The 14,669-nt window shown below is 39.8% G+C and overlaps 1 protein-coding gene across 1 annotated transcript; it reads left to right on the plus strand.

The window, feature by feature from the left end:
• The first annotated feature begins 11,498 nt into the window (after positions 1–11,498).
• LOC134796495 (uncharacterized) lies at positions 11,499–13,271 on the plus strand. The gene is made up of 2 exons (XM_063768710.1): positions 11,499–11,626; positions 11,755–13,271. The coding sequence occupies exons 1-2, from the start codon at positions 11,590–11,592 to the stop codon at positions 13,032–13,034; spliced, it is 1,317 nt and encodes a 438-aa protein (XP_063624780.1). The 5' UTR covers positions 11,499–11,589; the 3' UTR covers positions 13,035–13,271.
• The last annotated feature ends 1,398 nt before the right edge of the window (positions 13,272–14,669 follow it).

Below are 14,669 nucleotides of genomic sequence, written 5' to 3' on the forward strand. Positions count from 1 at the left end.
GTGTAACGTAACGAGTTCCTGTAACCGTATGCGTATGCGTATGCGCAAATGCGCAAACATTACTCACTCATCTTTGCTTAGTTTGGAGCTGGGTTATTCTTTGTATAATATTGTCCCCAAATATTTCCTAATATTGTCCGCACATATAGCAACAATAGATTAAGATGAGATTTTTAAGGTTCAAATAGGTCTCCTGTTCCAACTTATCGTCGCATACGATACGCATAAAGGGCATTCGTTATAGCCTTTACTTACTTCCTCATTGCTAACCGAGTTTACACACTAAGGCGTGACTTGATTTACAATAATAGTGTAGAATGGCAAAATAAAACAAAACCTATATTTTAAACATTGGAATTTGTAAACAAAACAGTGTAAAGGCACCTGTACATATTGGGCCAACGTAGGCTAATCTAAGGGACGCTTTGCTCCCTAAGTGATATTGCTATCTTATTCCACTGCATCATAGCTGCGTCCCTTATATTGGCCTACGTTGGCGCAATATGTACAGGGGCCCAAAGCTTGCTTTGATCTTAGAATGAAAATATGTAGGTACATATATATTTAAAATCCCTATATATATATATTTAAGACCCCTACGTTATCTTTTTTATTTAATGTGGTATAGACAATAATAATGTACTTACTTATGTAGATTGTGTTGTGCATCTTTTTGTCAAATTGAAATTTGGCCGTTTCGCTAAGTGAATATCAAAGAATTTCAAACAAAGGTACTCTTATGAGACTAGCACACAAGTTTAGCAACGTCAAGTCGCATCATGCTTAGATTTATGAGAAAGCATGAATGCGGGAACTAGAAAAGGTACTCAAGGCTGAATTCCTGTACTGGATCCGACGACACTAAGACGGATTACATTGTCATAGTGCACACAAACTCAGTGGGTAAGAATATAAGACTAACTTTGAAATATTGTGAGTACTAAATTCGCGACTAAACGTTTACAGGATGTTAAATATTTTGCTTTACAGGATGTATAACATCATGTATAACAAAGAGAGTGTATAAGGGAGAAGTAGAAGTGGGAGTTGGAAGGGGTAGACCTCGGCGAACTTTCTCTGATCAGATCGGGGAAATCCTGAAGAAAGGCCAGGTCAAGAGCACCCTAAACCGGCGAGTGTGTATGAGGAATGTTATGAAAGTGAAGGAAGTGAAACAGGTATGTCAGGACCGTAGCAAGTGGAAATCCGTGATCTCTGCCTATACCCCTCCGGGAAATAGGCGTGATTATATCTATGTAAATATATTTACAGATTTAATATAATGCATATTATACTACCGCTTCTCATTCCTAATTAAATCAAATAACGCAAAACAACAAAAAATATTCTATTATTTATCTCAATGCGTCAGTGTGACATTCATCTGGGAATTATTAAACAAGTATCCATTTATATAGTATTAGGTATATCATGGGTATGCCAAAAAGGTATAGGTATCATAGGCCGGTGTTGCTTAGTTTTAGAGCAACAGCACACTGAGTCACGTAAATATTCATACGCAGTAATCACCTAATTGATGAAAAGACCTACTAAATCTGTTCTCCGTTAAACTCCTGCGCACTTGGCTGTCGGCGCTGCGCTAACTCGTTGACGGCGCCACCGGCTTTATATAAGTCGACGGACGCTAGCCCACTGTACTCATGTTTACACGAAACGAACTATCTTGGCATAAAACAGAATACACTTACTTCCCTTTACTATTGTACAGTAGAAATAATATGTAAAATACAGGATAATTGCTAGACCTTAAGTCCATACGTTAAGAACTATAACTGAAGGATAAATCAGGTCGAAAGAGATTATAGGCCTGAGTGACGTGCATATCTACTCATTAGCTTTATTGGAGTCATCGTACAAATATGATATCTAGGATATGCAGCTTGTAACCGATTGCAAAATGTGGACAGATACTATAATAAATACACCTAGTTAACAATTACGGACCTTGCGCAGTTTCTGTATAAGTGCAACTGGTAAGTTATGAAAATAATTTCTGATAAGTGTAGTCTTACTTACTAAGGTGCTAAAATCCTTTTGAAAACATATTGGTACCAACCTAATATATACTATTATACTTATATCAAGGAAACAATTTTTTACATTATGGCGGTGTGTAGGTACATATTTTTGGCACTTTTTCCGTACTTATCGATATTTAATACCTTGACCTCTATTTTTTACCCGACTACGGCAACGCAAAAGGAGGGTTATGATTTTGACCGGTATGTTTGTGGGTATGTATGTATGTTCATCTGTTCCCTCATAACTTCTAAAGTACTCATTGAAATTTGACAAACGACATGTCATTCGAATCGTCTTAATCGTCCGCTGGTTATAGGCTATATAAGAAAGAAAGAAAGAAAATACATTTATTTAACGCCACAACATATTACATCTAGAAAACAAAGACATACAAACATAAAAAACCGGGCAAGTGCGAGTCGGACTCGCGCACGAAGGGTTCCGTACCATAATGCAAAAAAAAACGAAAAAAAAGCAAAAAAAGAAACGGTCACCCATCCAAGTACTGACCACTCCCGACGTTGCTTAACTTTGGTAAAAAATCACGTTTGTTGTATGGGAGCCCCATTTAAATCTTTATTTTATTCTGTTTTTAGTATTTGTTGTTATAGCGGCAACAGAAATACATCATCTGTGAAAATTTCAACTGTCTAGCTATCACGGTTCGTGAGATACAGCCTGGTGACAGACGGACGGACGGACGGACGGACGGACGGACGGACGGACAGCGAAGTCTTAGTAATAGGGTCCCGTTTTACCCTTTGGGTACGGAACCCTAAAAACATTGGACGCTAAAATAGGACCCCACTCAGCATAATGCCGCGGCAATCCGTGGCGCTGATGGTTTTCAGTGGGGACCTGACTTAAAACTATGAGACGACAACACATACGCCAGCGACACACAAACAACAGACATAAAAAAGAGAGAGACACTAAAATTTATACATACTGAACAACAACGAAAAAAAAAAACCGGGCAAGTGCGAGTCGGACTCGCGCACGAAGGGTTCCGTACCATAATGCTAAAAAAAATAAAAACAAAAAAAGAAGAAAAAAAAACGGTCACCCATCCAAATACTGACCACTCCCGACGTTGCTTAACTTTGGTCAAAAATCACGTTTGTTGTATGGGAGCCCCATTTAAATCTTTATTTTATTCTGTTTTTAGTATTTGTTGTTATAGCGGCAACAGAAATACATCATCTGTGAAAATTTCAACTGTCTAGCTATCACGGTTCGTGAGATACAGCCTGGTGACAGACGGACGGACGGACGGACGGACGGACGGACAGCGAAGTCTTAGTAATAGGGTCCCGTTTTACCCTTTGGGTACGGAACCCTAAAAACATACTAATAACATATAAAAAAAAACCACACTGAATTATAAAATATACATCAAATTTAAAAATATTAAAAAGAAAAAGAAAAACTGTAACCTAAAAACTTAAAAACTACCCACAAACAAATTATAGTTATTTTAATAGAATGACGGTATCAAAACGCAAACAGCTACATACGTCTCCAGAGAGATAAAGTGGTTAACGTCTACGTGTGTTACTTATATTGCAGTGATGTTTCAATTTGTGTTTGTAATAAGTGAGAACGACATTTTGACTTGAAGCCACTCAACGACTTCAGCGAACGGATTGGTGGAGGCAGGTCATTCCAACACTTCGTGGCAGCGTACCGAAAACTGCCGCGAAAGGCCGTAGAATGGTGACGAGGGCAAACAAGTTGCAGATACCTGGATGATCTGATGATGATATGACGTCACAAAAAACCGGGCAAGTGCGAGTCGGACTCGCGCACGAAGGGTTCCGTACCATAATGCAAAAAAAAAAAACAAAAAAAATAGCAAAAAAAAACGGTCACCCATCCAAGTACTGACCACTCCCGACGTTGCTTAACTTTGGTCAAAAATCACGTTTGTTGTATGGGAGCCCCATTTAAATCTTTATTTTATTCTGTTTTTAGTATTTGTTGTTATAGCGGCAACAGAAATACATCATCTGTGAAAATTTCAACTGTCTAGCTATCACGGTTCGTGAGATACAGCCTGGTGACAGACGGACGGACGGACGGACGGACGGACGGACGGACGGACGGACGGACGGACGGACGGACGGACGGACGGACAGCGAAGTCTTAGTAATAGGGTCCCGTTTTACCCTTTGGGTACGGAACCCTAAAAATGAACACGGCGCCCTTTAGAGGTCATAAAGTCACGAACCAAAAAAATAAAAATAAGTAATGATGACGTGTTGTATATCATTTGAAAGAGCTCAATTAGCACATTTTAAATATATACATATTGTTAGCTTTTGCACCCGGCTTTGCTTGCATGCACCCGATAAAACATTAATTTATCTGGTAGGTAATTCGAACTACGAATCTACAATACTGAAACGTACCTATGTGACGCACCGGACTCGGTCCAAAAGGCGACACTAAAAGGGTCAGGCGTAGCCCGATGTACGTGGCGCGCTGTACGCGGTCCAAAGCCGGGTGCCTTCGGCACCCTCATACTAAAAGAGTCGGGCGTAGCCCAACGTACGAGGCTTGATGTACGCGTTCCAAAGCCGGGCGCCTTCGGCGCCCTCATACTAAAAGAGTCGGGCGTAGCCCGACGTACGAAGCACGATGTACGCGTTCCAAAGCCGGGCGCCTTCGGCGCCCTCATACTAAAAGAGTCGGGCGTAGCCCGACGTACGAAGCACGATGTACGCATTCCAAAGCCGGGCGCCTTCGGCGCCCTCATACTAAAAGAGTCGGGCGTAGCCCGACGTACGAGTCGGGCGTAGCCCGATATATGCGGCGCTCTGCGTGCATTTCTGTACTGAGGACGCCCTCGCAAAAGTAATATAAAGTGACTTCAAATATTATTGTAAGTAACGAAATCCTGACCCCAAAATTAATTAAATAAAAAATAAGTTCAAAAACTAAAACCCGACTACTGCAAATCGCGCTCTAAAAAGTATGAAACAAGATAGAATTCTTATCTGAAATGAAATTATCATATAAGAAAATTATAAGAGTTATCATTTTTTTATATATTTACAGAGATTCAGAGTATAGCCGTGGTCGTATGCCACTTTACCTTAAAGTTTATAATCGTGTCATACGTCCACGGCGATCCTTTGAATATCTCTGTAAATATATAAAAAAAAGATAACTCTTATAATTTTCCTATATGATAATTTCAGATAAGAATTCTATCTTGTTTCATACTTTTTAGAGCGCGATTTGCATTAGTCGGGTTTTAGTTTTTGAACTTTTTTTTTATGTATACCTTACTTACCTATGTTCGCCGAGAACTCAGCCTCGTAAAAAAAAATTGGAAGATTTCAACAATTATTTATTGTTTGAAAACAGATGTCTCTCTGATGATGGTATCCGGGTCAAAAACAAAACTGTGTTCGCGCCTTTCCTGTAGACATACACAAGAGTTAAGGGCTACAAAGGTTAATTTTCTTATTTAACCCTTATGCACGTGAAAAGGTCCTCCTTTTATTCAGAGAACTGTGATAAAATCATTACTTACATGCCCACAAGCTGTTAACTATTGCCCACAGGAGAGAAAAATGTACAGGCCGCGTAGCCAAGATGCCAATCGCTTACGCTCCGTAGCGATCGAAACGCAACTGTCACGGTCGCACTAATATGGAAAAGTGATAGAGAGACATAAAGATTTTCGTTGTCGAAGCGATAGCGATTGTAACCTTGGCTAGGCCGGCAGTTCGCGCGAACACGCTAGTTTTCTCTCCTGTGGGCAATAGTTAACAGCTTGTGGGCATGTAAGTAATGATTTTATCATAGTTCTCTAAATAAAAGGAGGACCTTTTCACGTGGATAAGGGTTAAATAAGAAAATTAACCTTAATAGTCCTTAACTCTTGTGTATGTCTACAGGAAAGACGCGAACACAGTATTGTTTTTGACCCATCCATGAAGAATTACGGTGATTTCTATGGTAACTCAAACAACTGATATTTCATATTCATTAACATATGTAGGACAGCATTGGGAATCGCAATATAACTATAACTCTCTCTCTACCAACCAAGTGTTGTCTCCTCATGATACCTATTGTAAACAATATAGACCCTGCGGTCCTAAATGAGCAAACGGCGAAAGCTAGTAGGTATGGTTCCGTGTAACAAGCCCAAGGCTCGAACGCACAGTAAATCATCGCCAGTTCCCCTCGGACCGATCGCCACAGGGCTGCCACTGCGTAGCTTTTACAAATGGTGGCAATCATTTACTGCTACTAGCGATCATTTGGTACCTTTGTTATCGCTAGTCATTTGTTATTTTCGTACCAATAAGGTTAGGTGTTTGATGGCAATGGAAATCGGGCTCCCTAGGGTACACTCTAACTGAGGAATATTTCAATATTAATATTAATGCAAATCGCTAACTATAACTATGTAGACTCCGACCAAGCTAATTTTACGCCGACTTTGATAGAACAAAGGTTGGAAGAGTTATTATAAACGCATTGTTTCATAGAAATTTGACGTTTATAATTTATTAAATGATACTTTCACATTTTTGTTAACACAAATTCCGTGCCCCTCTAGTAGGCACTAAATATAAGAAAATGATCTTGTTAAATTAAATGATGGACTATTAATGTTACTCGACATTGTTTACTTGGTAAATTTTCTTCTAAGAAGTAGCTAGTGTACGGTCAGCCAAGAAAGTCGTCTACCACTTTTCGACTCTATCAATCAGATGATAGAGTCGAAAAGTGGTAGACCACTTTCTTGGCTGACTGTACCTAGTGATGTTATTTTTTTTATTTAAAGAAATAAGAAGTAACAATAATTATTGTTTTTACAACTGGATAAAACGTAATTTTTCTTGTTTATTATTTATTATTCCTGCACTTTTATAAAGGTTATCAAACAATAAAATAGTATTAGCCATTTTCTTTAATCTATTATTTTCCATTAGACAACCCTAACGCAGCCGCCATGACAATACAGGCGTCTGCGCAGCTCATTTGTACGCTCCAGACACGCCCCGCGCATGCGAAATTATCCCCGCTAATGTTGCCGACTTGTTTGTCTGCCATTCGTCTTCCTCAGCCTCGTTTGCAAGTCAAGGGGCTAGCCTCAAGTTCAGCCAGGGTTAAAAATAGGCGTAGGCAGTGTCAATGCTTGGGAGAAAGGAACTGTATTGTGAAATTTTATTAACACGTTCTCTGCGGAAGGGGCTCCAAAACCCTATGCAAAGAAAAATTGCGGCAAATAGTGTAGCTCTTAATTAAGCATACCTATGCCGCACCGAAGGTGTTCATTTTGTCATCCCTGCTAATGTTGCCGACTTGTTTGTCTACCTACTATTTAGGGTTGCCAACTTTTTTTGGTGGAATATAGTATTTTCCAGAATAAGGCATCAAAAATATAGTACATTTCAAAAAAATATAGTACTTTTAGATAAAATACTAAACATGAGTATAATATACGTTTAATCGGAAATATAGTATTTTAGCGTACTATATATTTTTCCAAAAGTTTATAGTACAGAGAGCCAAAATATAGTACAATACTATATAATATAGTACGGATGGCAACCCTACTACTATTCGTCTTCATCAGCCCCGTTTGCAAATCGGAAGAAGAAACACTAACGAAGAAGACAAATTGCCAAACACATACTATACCTACACGTCGTTGAGGAATTCTGATCTTCATCAGCAGCTATACGCTCCATCAAATGTCACTTATTTTAATGTAAATGTAAATAATTGATTTGAGGAGGTCCCTCGGTTCCTTATAGATCCCATCATCATCAGAACTAGGTTTTGACAAAAATGGAACCAATCTGTAAGTATACTTTTAATATAAAAATATACTTTCAAACAAAAAGATATCGAAATCTGTTACGAAATTAAGGATTTCTGAGATAACAAACATTAAAAAGACATAGAACCAAATTGAGAGCCTCCTTCTTTTGGAATTTTTAAGTGTTCATCGACTTTTTGGTGGGTCATCATCATCATCTCAGCCATAAGACGTCCACTGCTGAACATAGGCCTCCCCCTTGGACCTCCATACGTGCCGGTTGGAAGCGACCCGCATCCAGCGTCTTCCGGCGACCTTAACAAGATCGTCTGTCCATCTTGTGGGTGGACGTCCTACGCTGCGCTTGCTAGTCCGTGGTCTCCACTCGAGCACTTTTCGACCCCATCGGCCATCTTCTCTGCGTGCAATGTGGCCTGCCCATTGCCACTTCAGCTTGCTAATCCGGTGGGCTATGTCGGTGACTTTAGTTCGTCTACGGATCTCCTCATTTCTGATTCGATCACGTAGAGAAACTCCGAGCATAGCCCTCTCCATAGCTCGTTGAGCGACTTTGAGTTTTGAGATGAGGCCGATAGTGAAAGACCACGTTTCGGAGCCGTAAGTCATCACTGGTAACACACACTGATTAAAGACTTTCGTCTTGAGGCACTGAGGTATGTCGGACGAAAAGACATTACGTAGTTTCCCGAACGCTGCCCAACCGAGTTGGATTCGGCGGTTGACCTCTTTCTCGAAGTTGGACCTACCTAATTGGACTACTTGTACTAGGTAGATGTACGAGTCAACAACTTCGAGTACCGAGTTCCCAACAGAGACTGGGATGGGCACAACATTGGCATTTGACATAAGTTTCGTCTTGTCCATGTTCATTTTCAAGCCCACCCGTTGTGAAACTCGGTTGAGGTCATCGAGCATCATGCTGAGTTCCTCCATCGACTTTGCCATGACTACGATATCGTCGGCAAACCGAAGGTGAGTGATGTATTCGCCGCTGATGTTGATGCCAAGACCTTCCCATTCCAGGAGCTTGAAGGCGTCTTCCATTACGGCAGTAAACAGTTTCGGAGAGATAACGTCTCCCTGCCTTACGCCTCTTCGCAATGGAATCGCCCTCGTGCTCTGCTCCTGTACTCGGACCGACATGGTGGCGTTACTATACAAACACTTCAACACTTCGATGTACCGATAGTCAATATGGCATCGCTGAAGAGACTCAAGCACCGCCCATGTTTCCACCGAATCGAAGGCTTTCTCATAGTCCACAAACGCTAAGCATAATGGCAAGTTATACTCTTCGGTCTTCTGTATAACTTGCCGCAGCGTATGGATGTGGTCTATGGTACTATAGCCTTTTCGGAAACCGGCTTGTTCGGGAGGCTGGAAGTCATCAAGTCTGTGTTCGAGACGGTTCGTGATGACCCTTGAAAACAGCTTATAGACATGGCTCAGAAGCGTGATGGGTCTGTAGTTCTTCAATAGGTTGTTATCACCTTTTTTGAAGAACAGCACCACCTCGCCTCTATTCCATGTTTCAGGCGTTATGCCCTCGGACAAGACGGAATTAAAGAGCTTCTGGAGGACTTTAAGTACCGGTGTTCCACCCGCTCTCAGAAGCTCTGAAGTGATTCCGTCTTTGCCCGGCGCCTTGTTGTTCTTAAGCTGCTTCAGGGCCATCCTAATCTCGTACAGACTGATGTCCGGGATATCTTCGGTATAATGTCGGGACAGCTTGGCTCTTGGATCTCCTACCAAGCTGTCAACGGGCTTTGCGATCGAAGTGTATAACTGTCCATAGAACCTCTCGATCTCACCTAAAACCTCCGCTTTGCTCGACGCTATGCTGCCATCTTCCCGTTTCAGCTTTGTCAGCTGGCTTTGCCCAATAGACTTGTCCTTTGCGAACACTTTGGAGCCTTGGTTTCGCTCAATAGTCTCTTTAATACGGTTAGTATTAAAGAGACGCAGATCATGTCGCAAGGACTTAGATATACGTCTATTGAGCTGCCTATATGACTCCGCGTCATCGGGAGACTGCAACTGTAGCGAGCGTCGTTCAGCCATGAGGTTTAAGATTTGCTCGGTCAATTTCTGGGGTCTATCTTTACGGCGGGGTCTAAAAAACTTCGACCCTACTGTGTGGACAGTTTCCACTAGCCCGTCGTTGATTTCGTCCACTGAAGCCAAGTTCTCTAGGCAAGCAAAGCGGTTAGAGAGCTCGAGTTGAAAGCTTTCGGGGTTTTGAACATGGGCTCGAGTAGGTCGGAGCGTAGACTTCATCAGGCTGGACCTTTCAAGTTTAATATTGATATTCAGTGTGCCTCTTACGATTCGGTGATCACTACCGGTCTTTACCCTGTTGATCACAGAGACATCACTGAATATCCGTTTCTTGTCGGTCATGATGAAGTCTATCTCGTTTCTCGTGGAACCGTCAGGACTCATCCAGGTCCATTTCCTGTGAGGCGGCTTCTGGAAGAAAGAGTTCATCATGAAGAGTTCCTCTCTCTCCAGAAAGTCGGCCAGCCTCTGACCCCTAGGGTTCCGTTGTCCATACCCAAATTGCCCCACTCTCAACTCATCCCCGCTTCTCTTGCCCAACTTTGCGTTGAAGTCCCCCATAACAACAGTAAAGTAGGTTTTAGAAGTATGTATGGCCCTACTTACGTCCTCATACATAGCTTCTACTTCATCATCGGAGTGTGACGAGGTCGGTGCGTATACCTGAATGACCTTCAGCGAATATCTTTTGGATATTCTGAGTATTAGGTATACCACCCTGCTCGACACACTGTCGATGGTTATTATGTTGTTTACGAGGGACTTGTGAACGAGAAACCCGACACCACCTTGGGACTGTTGGTCGCCCTCCCGGTGGTAGAGCAAGTTACCAGACTTCAGGGTTGTCGTGTCCTCCCCCTCTCTACGGACTTCGCATAACCCTACAATGTCCCAGTGTAACCTGCTCAGTTCCTCTTCCAGCTCGCAGATCTTTTCGTCAGTCCTCATAGTGCGTATGTTGTGTGTTACCAGGGCCAGTCGTCGTCGGGGCGGGTAGCCGGATCTTTGCCGGAGATTCTTAGCACCCCTGACCCCGCTAATGCCCTGACCGCTACCATAGCCAGAGCACCGGGGGTCGCCGGAACCTCGGGGCCGTGGTTTTATTGTGCTCATCATGATGGGGGGTGAATGCTATAATCGCCACGCTTGGCAGGCGGGTTGGCGATCGCAGTCGAGTACACCGAATTTGAGGGACGCTGCTGCCCGTCCACCGGTGGTCTTGGACGTAGTTTAAGGACATACCCGGGTCCTAGCCAATAATGCCACAAACTGAATACCTTTATTTTCTATTAATTTGCACTAATTTCATTTGCCATAACGTGCCATTATTTTGTTTACCAATATTTTATATTATGCTAAAGATGTGGTCCATAATACGGATTTCAAGGATTTTAAAAATGTTTCTTGTATTTCGTGAGATTAAAATATGCGTCGATGCAATCATACAGAAATAGAAGTATGTGCCTATGTAGTGGGCGAGTGGTACAAAGTTGTTAATTATTTCATTATATCACTATACTTATAACTACATGCTGATAAACTGTAATATCCCTGTTAATAATCAACCGCGCAATTTTATGGTCATTAACAATTTCATTAGTAATAAATATATGTACGGTATGCTTAAAATACTAATAATTAAATATTCGTATTTGAAAAGAGACTAAGGAGGTAAAATAATGTGGCTTCAATTTATTATTTTATCCATCTTATACGGTAAGGCTTATTATATTTAACCTCTTTTATAATTATTTAATCCTCTAAGATATAGATATTTCCGCTTAACTAGGGATTTTAATTTATTATTCGCTTTACATTAATGAAATAATAATGTATGATTACAGCGGTAGAGCTGTTTGCATCTAAAAATGTCAAATTAGAAGCAGACATACATATGGACCCCACGTTCATTGAATTCATAAAACAAGGCCTTGATGAAGAGCTGGAATTAGGATATTTTAGAAGTCAATCGGACGGCGATGCTCCTATAATGGAGATAGTTAAGGATAATGCTTTACATGAGCTATTAAAGGAAAACTTGCCTGAGATAACGTCTGGGGGTGATTCAATATTAGCGCGTATACACCAATTCGAAGAAAGATCACAGCAGAAAGGAATCGATAGTATCCAAGCTGTTGCTGACCATGTGCAAAAAAAACTTAACTTAGTAGAAGCTGATTTGATTCCTATAGTAAAAAGAACAAAATCCGATTATATTACCATGTTAAAGAAATACTTTTCAGACCTTGCCAGGGAAAAACCTACTTTTGAGGTAGATAAAGAATATATAATTTTAGACATGGTCAATGTTGTTTGTATGATTCGAGTCAAAATTGAGAAAAAACTCTTAAAGAAAATTCTTACTTTGGCTAAAGATACACAAGATGAAGAAAAAGAAATACTGATTGACACGATTAGAATATTTAATGAAAATGATAAACGACACGAAATCAATTTCATGTGTTCGAATTATAAAATTTGCAGGACAAATCCTGCATTTTCAGACTACCTGTTCAGATTGTTAGACGAAGTTTTGAAACTGGACAACAGAAAATTTCAATATTGTCTTCATAAAATTTCACGATTATTACTTACTAAGAGATCATTCTTTGAAACGGTGTTAAGGGATAAAATAATTGCTTTTTTGGAAACAAAATTGAATAATATGGCATCAGCAAATATAAATGAAATGAGAAAAGTCGTATCATTTTTACATTCTATTGTAATTCGACGGTACAAAATTAATCGTACAAATGAGAAAAAAATGCAAGACAAGGCGAAATCTGCGTATATAATTCTAGACATCGTGGATACTGCATTTGGAATAGATGGCAATGATATATATGGCACTCACATGGAGAAATGGATTTCATTACTCAGAGAATGGTCGACCAATATGAGCAATGATATTATAGAGACAGCATTACAAGATTTAATACAATATATTGTTGAAGCCATGGCTTATAATTTTTCAAAACGTGCTAAAGAAGAAATAATGGCATTGGCAGATATAATATTCTATGAAAAAGTTGAAAAACAAAATGGAATGGAATATTTGTTGACTGAAGGCTCAAAGTTTGTCAAAGGATTGCTTCATCGTCGTGAGCCGAAAAAACTTTGGTAAAACCAACGTTCCTATGTGTGGATTCTTTTTAAATTCTTCAAATATGTTTAATGTACTTTTCGTCTGTGCGATAGATTTAACAGTAAATACCCGCACAATGTGGCTACTGTTTTGAAAGTAACTGTGAGGTCTAAAAAGTTATGAAAAGTGTACGTTCGATTTTGATGAGAAAAATTGGGTATTGCGTGTTTGCTTGTTTCGCACATAATAAAATAAATAAATTGTCTTTAATTTCGATTTTATTAGTTTTATTCTATTTGTGACTGACTTTATTAACTTGAAATCTACAAGTTACCATACAATCTTGTTTCATTCAAAGCGATTCAATATTGGGCTCAATGGGCCACCATGACTACAATAAATTGAAGAGTCTTGCGTGCGCTTTAGACCAGACTACAGCAGAGATAGCAAACCTAAAATTAAAATGGTTTTATATTATATAATAAATTATTATTGCATGCTTGTACTTACAGCAGTTACGATGAATTAAGGCTATGCTTAATATGATATTTATGGTGAAAACTCACACCATGAATAAAATGTGCATTAACAAATAACACTCACACACATTTAATTTTATTTACTAGGTACTTATTTTATATTTAGGAAGAGTACTCCTTCAAAATAAGCAGTGTCTAATTTCAGATACCTAACAGATTTTATTGCAGATTTACCTACGGAAAGAATTTCACAAGATATTACCAACAGAAAAAATATTTTAGGTTTAGAAAGGAATACGTAAAGATTCGAAGACAATTTCATCGTTACTTAAATCGCACAGTAGGTTCTATAATAATATATTTGTCGTTTTCAAGCAAAAAGTCCCACTTTGTCGCTTGCCATAAGGACGCTTTGACAGGTTATTCGTATAAAGATACAAGCAAATCTCGTCCTTATGGTAAGCGACAAAGCGGGACCTTTGACTAGACTTCAACACACATTATAAAAAATATTAGGTACCCATTTATTTATTTTATAAGAGAACCAATGTTCACGTAACTCTAAGAATAATGCCAACATACAACAAAAAGCTGCACTTATTATGGTACGCATTTGATATTAATGTCACCTTTTATGCCGTGTTGTTAACGCTTGAACTGCTTGGAGCATAGGCACTATAGGCAGGGTTGGCAGGATAGATGCGTCTGGCGGGTCCATCTGGACGCATACCGCGCGTGTAACTTGTGCGTCACACGCTGCTAGCTTCAGTAAAAACGTTATATATGGATTGCTTCCACAAGGCTCACATTGGTATTAATATCGAAAATTAACTTATCCATGCCCAAATTCTCCTTTTTAACGTAGAAACAAACATAGTTACAAAAACGTGCCCTATATGTTCAATAGGAGTACAGCAAACTATCTATGTATCTATCTTTACCTATCTATTATAATATGGTCGTCTGGTAACCGTCCACAAGCCTCATTGAGCTTACTATGAGACTAGATGTAATTGTGTAAGATTATCCTATAATTTGTATAATACGAGTAGCTAATTTCGACTTCATTTCTCACTACGTCGATTGTCTGGCGATAAAATACTACTTATAGGATCCTTTCATTAAACAACGTACACTGTTTGTTTAATTTAATCTCCTTTTAAGGTATGTAAGTAATATAAACAGTGCTTTATGT

This window comes from Cydia splendana, chromosome 1 (assembly GCF_910591565.1).
Source record: "Cydia splendana chromosome 1, ilCydSple1.2, whole genome shotgun sequence".
Classification (NCBI taxonomy): Eukaryota; Metazoa; Arthropoda; class Insecta; order Lepidoptera; family Tortricidae; genus Cydia; species Cydia splendana.